General features: G+C 46.3%; 1 protein-coding gene across 1 annotated transcript in view; it reads left to right on the top strand.

The window, feature by feature from the left end:
- Positions 1-14492, top strand: part of ANO10 (anoctamin 10) — a 97949-nt gene that overhangs the window by 16892 nt on the left and 66565 nt on the right. The window contains exons 6-9 of the mRNA XM_070391623.1: positions 1354-1923; positions 3947-4002; positions 6489-6563; positions 8738-8920. Of these exons, the coding sequence (XP_070247724.1) occupies positions 1354-1923; positions 3947-4002; positions 6489-6563; positions 8738-8920 (884 nt within the window). The remainder of the gene's footprint in view (positions 1-1353; positions 1924-3946; positions 4003-6488; positions 6564-8737; positions 8921-14492) is intronic.

Below are 14492 nucleotides of genomic sequence, written 5' to 3'. Positions count from 1 at the left end.
ATAGTTCCAGGTGACACAGTAGTCATTTTATGTTACACTATGACATTTTTAAAATTTTGGCATTTAGGTGGCGATAAATTTAAATATTGCTTCTAGGACTTGGTAGTGTAGTATTTATTAGCTACTTTTTAGAAAGTACAGGAAGAAAAGGAGTTGACGGTGAAGGCTGAGCATGGCTGTGGTGGTGTGTCTGAGGCCTCTGGGGGTGCTGGGACTGGTGACTGTAGCTGGGGCACAGGCAGATAATGAACTTCCCCTTGAGATCAAAAGAGGACGATCATCTGATTTGGAGCCCAGGACCATGAACACCTTTTTTTTTTTTTTTTTTTTTTTTTTTATATTGCTTAGATATTCTTCAACCTGATTCAGATTTGAGGCAACCTCACATACCTACTGTTTATAAATTTTGGCATTTAGGTAGCGATCAATGCCACCTGGGTTAGCGAGAAAAAAATAAGGATAGGAGAAAATAGCTTATCTCAGTTTATTCAAACCTGCAACCATAGACTGATCTGACACATTACCTTAAGAAAATTACATTTTATATGTAATTAAACAAGAAATAACTTCAACTGCTGCACCTCCCCCACCCCTGCATCCCACCCTGGTCCCGGGGCAGGGTGCTTGTACAGTCCACACACTCACCCATGTGGATGCGGCCGACAAAGGATGCAGTGTTTGTGGCCTCTCTTGGATTAGATAGCTTGTGTCAAGTTCACGGAATATTAACAGTGATATTGCTTGGACCTTCTTCTTCCTGGTGCTTATATGAAGGTGTAGATAACGTTCTGGAAGTCAGTATGTAGAATGTCGTTTTGCATTTTTGATGAATTTTTCTTGAATGTATTGAAAGACTTGCCATGACACATTGATGAAAATTTACATCTTCAGGTAGGGGGAACAGGATACAATGGATGGGGAGTCATCTTTGAAAAGAACATCTGTAACTACAATTTTAAAGTAGGAGAAAAGTGGAGCGCAAGTTAAAATGTTTTATTGGCCATGACTGAATTTAAATGAGGACCTTGGAGATTTGGGACAAACCTCTCTGTGATTTTTTTCCTTTGGGAGGAAGGCATCCATCAGATGAGGAAATACAGAGGAAATAGACGCAGGGTGCCTGGCAGAGCCTGGGCCCCACGCTGGGGGAAGTGTCAGGCATACAATACAGATAAATGGGGTCTTTGTACTGCGCGGAGGATGGGTTTAGCATCACACACTGATTGGGAAATTATGGTATTAAGTGATCCCCACTTAGCTAAAGAAATGAATCAGCTTAGTTGAAATGATAAGAAAAGAAAGTCTTTGGTAGTCTGTAATTAAAGTCTTTTTTTTTTTTCCCTTTTATTACAGACAGTATCCGTGGCTACTTTGGGGAAACGATCGCCCTTTACTTTGGATTTTTGGAGTATTTTACTTTTGCCTTAATCCCCATGGCGGTGATTGGGCTGCCTTACTACTTGTTCGTGTGGGAAGACTATGACAAATATGTGATCTTCGCCTCCTTCAACCTGATCTGGTCCACAGTGATCCTGGAAGTGTGGAAGCGTAGCTGTGCCAGCATGACCTACCGGTGGGGGACCCTGGTCATGAAGAGGCAGTTTGAGGAGCCCCGGCCAGGATTTCACGGGGTTCTGGGCATCAACTCTATCACGGGCAGGGAGGAGCCGCTCTACCCCAGCTACAAGCGGCAGCTGCGCATTTACCTGGTCTCTCTGCCCTTCGTGTGCGTCTGTCTCTACTTCTCTCTGTACATCATGATGATTTACTTCGACCTGGAGGCCTGGGCCTTGGGTGTCCACGAGAACAGCGGGTCCGAGTGGACCAGTGTCCTGCTGTACGTGCCCAGCATCATCTATGCCATCGTGATTGAGATCCTGAACCGCCTCTACCGATACGCTGCCGAGTTTTTAACTTCGTGGGGTAAGGCTTGGTGCTTTGTTTCTATCTCATGCGTCAGTAAGAAATGTAGCTTCCACCATAGGGTTCAGGTAACTGCTACCTCGCCACGCAGGTGGATGCTGCTCTGGGCTCCTTGTAGAGTCATGAGGAGAAGTCCTGGGCTCCGGATCATGGTCATCACAGCTCTCATTCATTGAGTGCTGGTTACTCCATTCCAGGTACCTGCAAAGCACTTCACACATGCCTCATTCTCACCTCCTCAAGACACGTGAAAGACACGTTTCACCGTTTTATGGATAAAGATACTGAGACTTCACAGGGTTCAGACAGCAGATGGAAGAGCCAGGCTGATCCCCACCTCTCTGTTCTAAACCTGTGCTCCTAGTACTATGCTGCTGGGTTTTATGCTAAGGGGAAAGTAGACTGGATTGTCTTCCTGAAACTCTGGACGAATGAACTTTGTCTAAGTATCTGAAAACCAGTTGTCTAGTTGTGCCGGGCACTGAGGGCTGCCGTTGAACTCAGAGGTGCTCATGTGTGTCTGCGGTGAAAGAGGAACCTGCTTACGGGTTAAAAAACAGCCTTGATAGGCCATTCAGTCTTTCATTTACTTACTCATTCAAACACACAAACATGTTATTATTCCCTAGGAAGAATCGAGGCCTTAACCACAAAGATATTTTAAATTATTTTTGATAGTCATTTCACCGCAACTGCTACCATTTGGTGAGTGCTCTTTGCCGATCCTGGGCTAAGATTGTGTCTAATCCTGACAGTGACCCTGGGAGGAGGGTGGTGTCAGCTCTGTTTTGTAGACGAGGAGGCTGAGTGCCGCAGGTTACGTGACTTGCCCACGTCAGACAGTGGCTGAGTGGCTGGGCTGGGTTTCCAATCCAGTCAGCCTAACACTGCCTCTCTCTGCACGGTGGCACTTCTCAGCAGAGTCTTCCTTTTGTTCTTCTATCCCGCTGTTCCAGGACCTGCACTGTGTCTCCTCTTCTGCTGAGGATGGAAATTTGAGTTTCCCTTTAAGCTAAGCCTTTCAAACCACACACTGGAAAAAACTTTCTTTATTGCCCTTCTCTTTAGGTAGGGGTGAGGAACCTTTTGTCTGCCAAGGGCCATTTAAGGGCCATACAAAATTATCAACTTAAAAATTAGCCTGGCCCTAGCTGGTTTGGCTCAGTGGATAGAGCATCAGCCTGTGGACTGAAGGGTCCCAGGTTTGATTCTGGTCAAGGGCACATGCCAGAGTTGTGAGCTCGATCCCCAGTAGCGGGCATGCAGGAGGCAGCTGATCAATGATTCTCTCTCATCATCGATATTTCCATCTCTCTCTCCCTCTCCCTTCTTCTCTGAAATAAAAAATAATATATTAAAAAAAATTAGCCTGCTGTTATTTGCTCAAACATTTAATTAGCTCACCTCTAATTTCTTGGCAGGGCCAGACCAAATGATTTCGAGGGCCGTATACGGCCCGTGGGCCGGATGTTCCCCACCCTTGCATTAGAGGTTGCTATCAGTTTCACCATCACCACTTATTAGTATTCAGGGTCTTTCTCTGGGTGGCTGTCTATGGGATCATTTGCCAATACATCCCACATTTCTTTGTAGCAGTAAGACTTAAAAAATAATTTCAGACTGCAGTGATACTGCGGTACTCCCCAAAATGTGTCTTAACCTTGGTTTCTTCCTTGTTGGATGCTCCTGGCAGTGAGCAGTAGGCATGATTGACAGCCTAGCGCAGTGATGGTGAACCTATGACACACGTGTCAGAGGTGACACACGAACTCATTTTTTTGGTTGATTTTTCTTTGTTAAATGGCATTTAAATATATGTGACACGGCACCAGAGTTAAGTTAGGGTTTTTCAAAACGCTGACACGCCGAGCTCAAAAGGTTCGCCATCACTGGCCTAGCGCATTTACTGACTGAGGCTCTGTAGTTGACATCCTGCCCACAGTGCAAGTCTCACTCACCTCACCACAGTGCTCCCTGCTGCTATCTTATCTGAGAGAAATGACCTCTCCTTTTGATGTTTTAGAGAACCACAGATTGGAGTCTGCCTACCAGAATCATCTAATTTTGAAAGTTTTAGTGGTAAGTAGAGTTTTTATGTACAAATTCATTTTAATTATGAAATTAATGAATACCATTTAATATTTAAGAATATAAATATGAAGACTTGCTTCTAATTTCAAGCTATCAGATAGTTAATATATTTTGAGCAAGTAGACAAGGATTGATTAATAGGTGTGTTTATATCTACATTCAGTCCTATCGAATAAAACCCTAATATGCAAATCGACCGAACGACAGAACGACTGGTCACTATGATGCACACTGACCACCAGGGGGCAGATGCTCAATGCAGGAGTTGCCCCCTGGTGGTCAGACAGAAGCCAGACTCACGGCTGGTGAGCACAGCGGCAGTGGTGGGAGCCTCTTCTGCCTCTGCAGCAGCACTAAGGACCCCTCCTGGAGAGCCGGGCTAAGCCAGCAGGTGGACATCCCCCAAGGGGTCCCAGACTGTGAGAGGGAGCAGGCTGGGCTGAGGGACCACCCCCCAGTGCACAAATGTCGTGCACTAGGCCGCTAGTAGTCTTATGAATGTGCATGTGGTTTAAGACTTCAAATGTAGAAATTTGTTTATAGGCAATGTCTATTTATGTAAAAAGCTAATTATCTACTTTATAGTCATGTTTCTCTTCTCTTTGGTGACTTCTTTGAATGCTACACTATTCAACAATCCCTGCAGTTACGCACAGTTCATTTAGTAATAGAACCTTAAATTATTTTTTTATGAATTTTGGTGAAGAATGCTTAGAGTTGAGAAGGTTCCCAGCATGTTCTGATGGGCAGAAGGAGAGAGATGGAGAGAAGCACTGTGTAACTTGCTTGCAGGTTGTGTAAAAGCTCACACATTCTGCCTCTTTCCACCATCATTATAAATAACAAAGATGTGCCGGCTTGAAAGCACCTCACTTACCAGGAGGTACCAGAACTGAGAATCGAGACAGGTGCATAGAGTCCTCTGAACTTGCAACTGTAACCTGTTTAACACAGTTCATGTACTTGACTCCCCGAGGCTCCCACTGAGAAAAAGTCTTTGTTTAGCTGTAGAAATCATTTTGAGAAGCCTATTTATCTGGTTTTTCAGTCCTTAAAAGAGCAGAAACTACCATTGGGAAGATGTTTAGGTTTTTGGAAGTAGGTAAATTTATAGAGGCAGGAGCAGGCTTGGAAATAGAAAACCTGTCATAATAGGTGCTAATAATTCAACAGTTTAGCAATTTGGACATTTGTGCATATCAAAAAGGCTCTGAAGGCCTCATTCTAGCCCCATGAAGTAATTGATATTCAAAATATTGATGCTGAATCAGCAAGGAAGTTACCTTCTCTGTTCTCTGTGTCAGATTCAGGGGAACATGTAATGCATTAAAAAGATCATTCAAATTGATTTTAATATGGAGCCTTTGCCCTTAGAGGTAAAATGCTCCATTTGGCTTGAAGAATTCAGTTATTTGTGGGACTTTATTGTTCTCTGACATTTCAGATACATTGTCAGGTGACTGCCTTGTGAAAGACTCACATGTTAGGATCTGCTTATGTTCCCTAGGTCTCTCCCTTCCTTTTTAATCTTACGGGGAGAGCATTTCCCACTTTCCCAGGCTTTCGCTTTCCACCTCTACTCTGACTTAGCCCCCACCCCTCCCCTGGCTGCATTGATCTTACTGCTCACTCTCTGCAGTGACTCCCTATTCGCTCACTAATGAAGTGCCCACAGCTGTACTCTCAGAAAGGGATGCTGCTAAGCGGGCAGTAACCAGCATGAGACTGGAGGCAGAGAGGAAACCCATCAGTGCAGGGTGTGGTTGCAGATTCTTGAGCAGGGGAACTGCTTGAAGAAATGGCACTTGTTATGGTGGGATCCCCAGCCCAGAACTGTGTCTGAGCAGGGCAGGGGTGTCTCAGGCCTGTGGTGACAAAGATGCCTCCCACACTTGGCTGGTTGTTACAGCTGGTCTCTCTTGCTGGCCCCACTCAGCTACCTGGGCGTCGCCCGGTGACAGCACAAGGAGGCTTCCGGGGCTGGGCTACTTGTGGTGGTGGTGGGGGGCGCGGTTGGGGGTCCTTCTTGCTGGTGCTGCCTGGCCATCCTGGCAAATCCCCTTGGGGAAGGCAATGGGGGGCCCTGCAGGAAGGAGGGGAGGAGAGGATGGCCCCAGGCAGCTCATTGTGAGTGGGGTCCCGACCAGTTCCTCTGGGTTTCTTCGGCTGTTTTCAAGCTTCTAAGTGGGTGATGGTGGGCCTTGGTCTCCCTCTTGTAAGAACAGGGTAGAAACAGGAGCGTCAGCTGCCCTGGTGCTGTTACTCACCCAGTCCTGGGTCCCCAGCCGGTTCACGGCCCTGAGTCTCCTCTGGGTGCCTCCTGCATCACTACAGGGTTTATAGATGTGCCCACTGTGGAGGAGGAGGGAGAACAGCCTGGAAGCCTCTTGTTGTGTTTTTAAATGCAGTACTTACAGTTGTAAATGTGAAGTACTATGAAGCAACACTAAATATTGTTACCATTTTTTTGCCAGTTCAACTTTCTGAATTGCTTTGCCTCACTCTTCTACATCGCCTTCGTCCTGAAGGACATGAAGCTGTTACGTCAGGTGAGTGTGAGTAACAGAAAGGTATCCGTTCTTCAGGCTTTAGAGGCGGTTTCTTGTAGTCAGGTAATGCAGTCAGCTTCCCATTACTATTTTCACAAATAAAGCCTTTTCAATTTTGTCTATTTCTAAGCCCAATTCTAATTAAAAACAGAAAACCCATCAGCACTGTGTAGTGTACTCAACTGAAAAGAAATGAATGGAAGCTAGCCAACTTGTAAAATTAATGATATAAGGCAGTAAAATAAAACATGTAGTCCCTATATATTTGTATTTGTATAGAATTGTAAGAACAATTCTAACAACAAAACATTTTTTTAACTTTTGTGTGTGTCTCAGGGTGGGGGTGATTGGTGTAGCCTTACATAAGTCTGATACATTTCATTTTTAAATTATAAGTTGTACTTTTAAAAAAAATATATATTTTATTGATGTTTTACAGAGAGGAAGGGAGATAGATAGATAGTTAGAAACATCGATGTGAGAGAAACATCAATCAGCTGCCTCCTGCACATTTCCCACTGGGGATGTGCCCGCAACCCAGGTACATGCCCTTGACCGGAATTGAACCCGGGACCTTTCAGTCCGCATGCCGACGCTCTATCCACTGAGCCAAACCGGTTTCGGCTATAAGTTGTACTTTAGAGACCAGCAGATCATTTTCTGAAGTGTCTGAACGTCTGACATATATTTAATACTTTTTATGCTGAGGCAGCTGCCGTGGCGGGCTGCTCCCTCCTGGTGTGAATGTCCTATGCTTGTGAGTGAGCAGCCTTAGAGCCCAGGCTTCTTAGTCTTTATATGAGAACGTGGGATCATCTTTCAGGAAATTAAGAGAAAATGTATAACAGAGAAAGTTAGTATTTTTTTTTAAAGGGGAGAATGATGATTTTTAAAAAATATATTTTATTGATTTTTTTACAGAGAGGAAGGGAGAGGGATAGAGAGAGCCTCCTGCACACCTCCTACTGGGGATGTGCCCGCAACCAAGGTACATGCCCTTGACCGGAATCGAACCTGGGACCCTTGAGTCTGCAGGCCGACGCTCTATCCACTGAGCCAAACCCGTTAGGATGAAAGTTAGGATTTTGTAGTTATGGTCCTAACAGCTTGCATACAAGTAAATTAAATGTTGTGCTCTTAAGAATTACACTCTATATATTGCTACTTTTTAAAAATTATTTTTGAAAATTGAAAACGTAGTTGGATGCACCTACCTTCCTCAGTCCCACCTACAGTGATAGTGGGGTGTGACTTCTCATTGCTTACACTTTAGAGTCTCCTTCACATAACAGGGGACAGAGGGATGGGAGAGGATTCTTGAAAAAAATAGAATTCTAGTATCAGCAAAGATGTTGTGTGATGGAAACACTGATATCCATCTGGGGAAAGTAGAAATTGACACACCACCTCTGGAAACCACTCTGGCAGATTTGCCAGGAGCCTTTAATTAATCCCTAATAAATAATCAGAGATGGGGTGAAGATTCCTATATGTAGGTATCCAAAGAGCAGCATTTGTAATAGTTCAGGTTGGGACTAACACCTGCATTCAACAACAGTGTCTGGGCTACATAAAGAAAGAATTTTTATTGGCACAGGAAAGTGCTCACAATATATAACGAGAGGAAAGAAACAATACAAAGCTGCATAGAATATGTAGTGGATAATGCTACTTTAATTTCTACATGATTGGAAATATCCAAGACGTTAGCAGTGGTTCTGTCCTGGTTTTGGAATCATGGGTGACTTTTTATTTTTCATTTTCTAAGTTTTTTACAGTGGGTGGGGGATGTATTAGTTTTATAATACTTTTAACGTTGTGGCCAAACTATTATTTTTCCAAAATTGGCAACATCATTTAGATATTCATATTTTGTAGCCAGGATGATATTACAAAAAACAATTTTAAGGAAATTTGTTCTACTGATTTGTAACTGGCTTATTTTTTATTATAATATCATTTATATTATAATCTTTTTGTATTTTAATCTAAGTCTTCCCTGTGGAAAAATAAACACAAATTAGAAACATCATTCCAACACCTAACTTTTCTGACCCTAGCTTTTATAACAATAGTATACTATTGGTTGAAAATGGCCATTTTATTTGCATAATTGCACACACGGTGTGGTTTTATGAAGCTACACTGGCCAATATGTATGTGCTTCTCCTTAGAGCCTGGCCACGCTCCTGATTATGTCCCAGATCCTGAACCAGGTTGTGGAGTCTCTGCTGCCTTATTGGCTCCAAAGGAAGCACCACGTGCAGGTGAAGAAGAAGGTGCAGGCTCTGAAGGCAGACATCGATGCCACGTTATATGAACAAGTCATCCTGGAAAAAGAAATGGGCACGTATTTGGTAAGCTTGAACCTGGTGGAGTTTAGCATTGACTCAATGTGCGTAACAGTCACGTACCAGGTGCCTACACACATGTGAACACTCACAGTCTCAGCTCAGTGCTCTCCAGCCAGCGAAGGGCTACTGTCCTGAATCTGAAGTTATGCCTAAAACACAGAGGATGCGCTTGATGAACCCTGTGAGTGCTCCGCCGAGGTGGTGGGAACAGCAGCTAGAGCCGGTGGGGCAGGGGGTGAGACGACCATGGGGGCAGTAGCATGGCTCGCTTCAGACACAAAGAAAAGATTGAACGTGGGTTCTGGAAATATCGGAGGGAACTTTGTAAAGTATGTGGTTGTCTAACCACTATGCTGCACACTAGAAACTAATACAAATAATATGTAAACTGTGATTGAAAAAAACTTAAATTTTTTTTAAAAACCAAAGAAAAGATTGAAGCCCATCATTAAAAATGAATGCCAATCTGAAGATTAATTTATAGTTTAAGTTACTTAGTGCTATTGTAAAAATAAAAGAGTTCCTGAAGTCTGAAATTTTTTAGGAACTATAAGGAGATCATTGGAGAATCATAAAACCTAACCATGTATTTAATGAACTTTTATTGAGCTCCGACTACATTCACTACTTCTGTAGTGGGGACTGGTGTTGGGGTCACGTTTGCTTTAGGTCATTGTTTCTTATATCCTGCACCTACCTTCTTGGTATGGTATAGTCTTCTTAGTGAGATAGAGCCTTTGGTGAGGGTCCATTGTCATTAAACTTCCATAGTCTTTTTTTTTTTTTTTTTTTTTTTTTTTAATAATTTTTATTTCTTAAAGTATTACAAAGAGTATTACATATGACTCCTTTTTTCCCTCCCTTGACATTCCCCCGGCCCCTACCCCCCGCCCCCCCCCCCCCCCCGCCCCGTGTCTTGTGTCCATTGGTTAATCTTATATGCATGCATATAAGTCTTTCAGTTGGTCTCTTAATCCCCCCCGCCCAACCCTCCCCAGGCTTCCCACTGTAGTTTAACATTCTGTTCAATGTTGCTCTGCTTCTGTATCTACCCCTGTTCATCAGTCCATACTGGTCCCCTTTATTTGTCCCAACCTCACTGGAGTAATCTCAACCTCACCAGGGCCGTCTGAGCCTCACCAGGGCCGTTTCAACCTCACCGGGGCCGTCCCTACCTCACGGGGGCCATTTCAACCTCACCGGGGTCGTCCCTACCTCACGGGGGCCGTTTCAACCTCACCGGGGTTGTCCCTACCACACCGGGGCCGTTTCAACCTCACCGGGGTTGTCCCTACCACACCGGGGCCGTTTCGACCTGACCAGGTTCGTCTCTACTTCACGGGGGCCGTTTCAACCTCACCGGGGTCGTCCCTACCTCACGGGGGCCGTTTCAACCTCACCGGGGTCGTCCCTACCTCACGGGGGCCGTTTCAACCTGACCGGGGTTGTCCCTACCACACCGGGGCCGTTTCGACCTGACCAGGGTCGTCCCTACCTCACGGGGGCTGTTTCAACCTCACCGGGGTCGTCCCTACCTCACGGGGGCCGTTTCAACCTCACTGGGGTTGTCCCTACCACACCGGGGCTGTTTCAACCTGACCGGGGTTGTCCCTACCACACTGGGGCCGTTTCGACCTGACCGGGGTTGTCCCTACCACACCAGGGCCGTTTCGACCTGACCAGGGTCGTCCCTACCTCACGGGGGCCGTTTCAACCTCACCGGGGTTGTCCCTACCACACCAGGGCTGTTTCAACCTGACTGGGGTTGTCCCTACCACACCGGGGCCGTTTCGACCTGACTGGGGTCGTCCCTACCTCACGGGGGCCGTTTCAACCTCACTGGGGTTGTCCCTACCACACCGGGGCTGTTTCAACCTGACTGGGGTTGTCCCTACCACACCGGGGCCGTTTCGACCTGACCGGGGTCGTCCCTACCACACCGGGACCGTTTCAACCTCACCGGGGCCATCCCGACCTCACCGGGGCCATCCCAGCCTTACCGGGGAAACAGGAAGTTTGGCCCTCTGTCCCCTGCCGGCGGCTCCCCACCAGACAAAATCTCCAGGCGTTCCTGGTGGTTGAACATCCAGCACTCCTGCCCTCCACCAAGTGCACAGACTGCCTGTCTGCTGTCCCCCAGCGCCCCACAAGAGACTGGGACCAGTGGGCATGTTTGTGCGCTTGCTGGTACAGCAGTTCCACAGTGCCGGCCGAGTCAGGCCCAGCCCTGGCCGGCCCCGGACCCGACTCTGCCCCTGGATTGCGTCCCTCCCAGATGCAAGGAGCTGAAATCTGCAGCCTGCTGGGATGGGCTCTGTACTTGGTGCCTCTGCACATCCTACTCAGTCTCAATGCGCTTCTTTCTATGCGAGGAGTTGAAATCTGCAGTTTGTTGGGTTGGGCTCTGTACTTGGTGTCACATCCTACTCAGTCTCAATGTTCTTTCTCTCCTTCCAGTTGTAGAGCTTCCACTGGGCCAACTTTCCCATGGTTCTGTATGATAGGTGTTTGTCTGATATTTGGTAGTTTCGATGTTGTTGTGTGAGGTAGCACGCACAGGTCTCTTCCTTATGCCGCCATCCTGGTTCTCCTGGGTCTGCTTCTTGAGTGTGTCTCCCATGGCTGCGAGCAGTTGAAGTCTGCAATTTGTTGGGATAGGCTGCAAAAGCGCAGGTGGGTCTTTTTTGTGCACCTGGCACAGCTTGGATGGGGATGTAAATTGATTAGGGCTGAGACTCAGGGAGTCGCCATGGCGGAGCAAATAGCACTGGCTGAGTCTCCGCGGCCCCTTGAATCTCTGCCAGGGCTTTGTGTCCCCCAGTGCCGGCGAGCAGCTGTGCAACAGAGTCTCCCTCGCTTTCTGATGGCTGCAAGGCCGTGCTGCCTCTCCCCGTAGGGTCTGGTGCCTCATGATCCCGCCTGAACCAGCTCAGTGGATTTGAAAGTTTGCAGAAGCAAAGGCGTTTCTACTTGTGAGTCTGGCACAGCCCAGATGGGAATGTAAATTGCGTAGGGCGGGGTCACAGGGAGTCGCCGGGGCGGAGACTCAGCGGCCCCTTGCCTATCCAGGACTCCAGGACTTTGTGTCCCCCAGTGCCAGCGAGCAGCCGAGCGCCAGAGCCTCCCTCGCTTTCTGACCGCTGGAAGGCTGTGCCGTCTCTCGCCTTGGGGCCTGGGGCCTCAGAGACCCGCCCGAACCAGCTCAGTGGATTTGAGAGTTTGTAAAAGCACAGTCATTCCCTCTTGTGCCTCTGGCACAGCCCTGAGGGTAGGGCGGGGTCACAGGGAGTCGCCAGCGTGGAGGAAATAGCGATGGCGGCGTCTCCGCGCCCCTCGCCTCCCCGGGACACCAGGACTTCTTGTCCCTCAGTGCCGGCGAGCAGCCGCGTGTCAGAGCTTCCCTCATTCTCCAACCACTGCAAGGCCGTGGCCGCTTCTCCCTGTGGGATCTGGGGCCTCAGAGACCCGCCCCAAGCAAGCCCAGAGGATTCGAGGGTTCGTAAAAAACCGAGAATCCATTTGCAGCCCGTGTGGCGTGTGACTGCGTACCTCTGGTTTTGGTGCCTCCGTAGCTCCCACTCAGTCTCACTGCGCTTCTTTCTTTTCCTCCAGTTGTAGATCTCCCACTGGGCCAACTTCCCCATGGTTCTGAGTGGCGGTTGTTTACTTCATAGTTGATAGTTTCAATGATGCTGTGAGAGAGCAGCACACACAGGTCCGCTCCCTACGCCGCCATCTTGGTTCTCCCCCAAACTTCCATAGTCTTGTTTTTAATCAAGAATGAATTCATCTCCTGATTATTGAACTAACTTTCTTAATTAGTTTTTTTTTCATATGCTTAAGAATTTTAGTTTGTATGTTCATCTGGGGTAGGAATTTATTCTCTCTCTCTCTTTCTCTCTCTCCTTCCCTCCCTTCCTCCCTGCTCACTCATTCCTCCCCCCTGCTCACTGCATGTTGTATGCTGAAAATGTCAGGCAGAGCTTGACATGACTGCCGGGCTGCCCGGCGGCACATCGGAGAGACATTATCTGCACGTCTCTGCGGAGCCAAAACAGCACAGTTTTGAAAGCTGAGCATAGGCTATGATGGTTTCTTAAGACCGAATTGTGGTAAAACCGGCTTGATTGCTAAGATTTTTACTCTTTCCCCACTCTGGATTACTTCACTCTTCAGAGAATTAAATCAATGCTATATCACTGGGCATATTTTAAAGCCACATCTGTATGCTGCAACACAACGTAAGGAAATGCTTTCTAGAGCCAAATGCAACCAAAGGGCCGTTTAGAAATTGCTCGCCACTGAATCCCCAGCTGAGCACCCACCGGCCAGCTCCTAACATACATGTGCTCGGTGTTGCTCTTTGACGAGCCTTGGAAACTGCCAGAGACTCACTGGAAATCCCTGGGCTTCATCCAAGTAGCCAGAGCATCTGAGAGAAGTACTCACTCCATTGCCAGTACTCTATAGTTATGTTAGGAAATTCTCTACTTTAGCCAAATATAAAATATGAAAAGAAACTGACTAGAAGTAGAATCTGATTTATACTAAAGCTCTCAGCTCCTGAGTCTAATATGCATGTCTTGGAGAAGGACTGACTCTGAGATGCAGTAATAATAATGATGCATTTTGCAATATCCATGTTTAATATTGCTTTAAAATATTGTGATGAGTATTTTTCTTAAACTGAAGTTGTCATCGCATGTGCATAGGGTGATCATGGGGAGGTCTGGAGTGTAGCCTTCGGTGACATGGCAATTACAGCACAGCATAAAGCACTGCTCAGCTTCCCTCGGGTCAGAATAAATGTGATATTGTGAACAACAGGCATCTAGTGAGGCGTTCGAGTAGCGTGTCCTTGTGCCCAGTGAGAGGTGGTTGTGTTACTCAGGTGAAAACTCAGTGCTTAAGCATCCGGCTTCATTGAGGACTTCGTTGTCCAATTATTAAAGATCACTGAGTAACTCACCCCGCACTGTTAGTATCTCTTTAGTTGTTGAGGGTACACAACAATGATTGCCCCTCTCCTTTGGACTAAACCTTTAAAAACATATCGGAAAGGTGTTTAAACATAGTTTCAGAGGGATTTCTCCATGCTTCCATGGTCTCCTTACTTTCTGCTATAGACTCCTTTCTTCGGCCTCTTTGATGTATATACTACTTTTGTTAGGGTGACTCTGGGGAGTTTCTTTGTTACAATCAGCTTTGTTTTTCTTTACTTTTAATAGAATTGAGATAAATGTCTTATACCACAATATTCACTTTTTTAAAATGTACAATTTAGGTTTTTTTTTTTTTTTTTTTTTTAGTAAGTTCACAAGGTATGCAGCTATCACCACTATTTAATTCCAGAACTTTTTCATCATCCCCAAAAGAAACCCATAACCATTATCTTTTATTTTATTATTTTTTAAATGAAATTTATTGGAGTGACGTTGGTTAGTAGGGTCATATAGGTTTAAGCTGTGGATTTCTAGGTTACAAGATCTATATATTTCACTGTCTGCCCACCACCCAAAGTCAAATCATCTTTCATCACCATATATTAGGACCCTTTACCCGCCACCCCCCCAAG

The sequence above is a fragment of the Myotis yumanensis genome, unplaced genomic scaffold (assembly GCF_028538775.1).
Source record: "Myotis yumanensis isolate MYYU_CA2020_CCGP unplaced genomic scaffold, mMyoYum1.0.hap1 SCAF_14, whole genome shotgun sequence".
Taxonomy (NCBI): domain Eukaryota; kingdom Metazoa; phylum Chordata; class Mammalia; order Chiroptera; family Vespertilionidae; genus Myotis; species Myotis yumanensis.
Note: the sequence above shows the minus strand (reverse complement) of the source record. Positions and strands in the feature narration are given on the sequence as shown.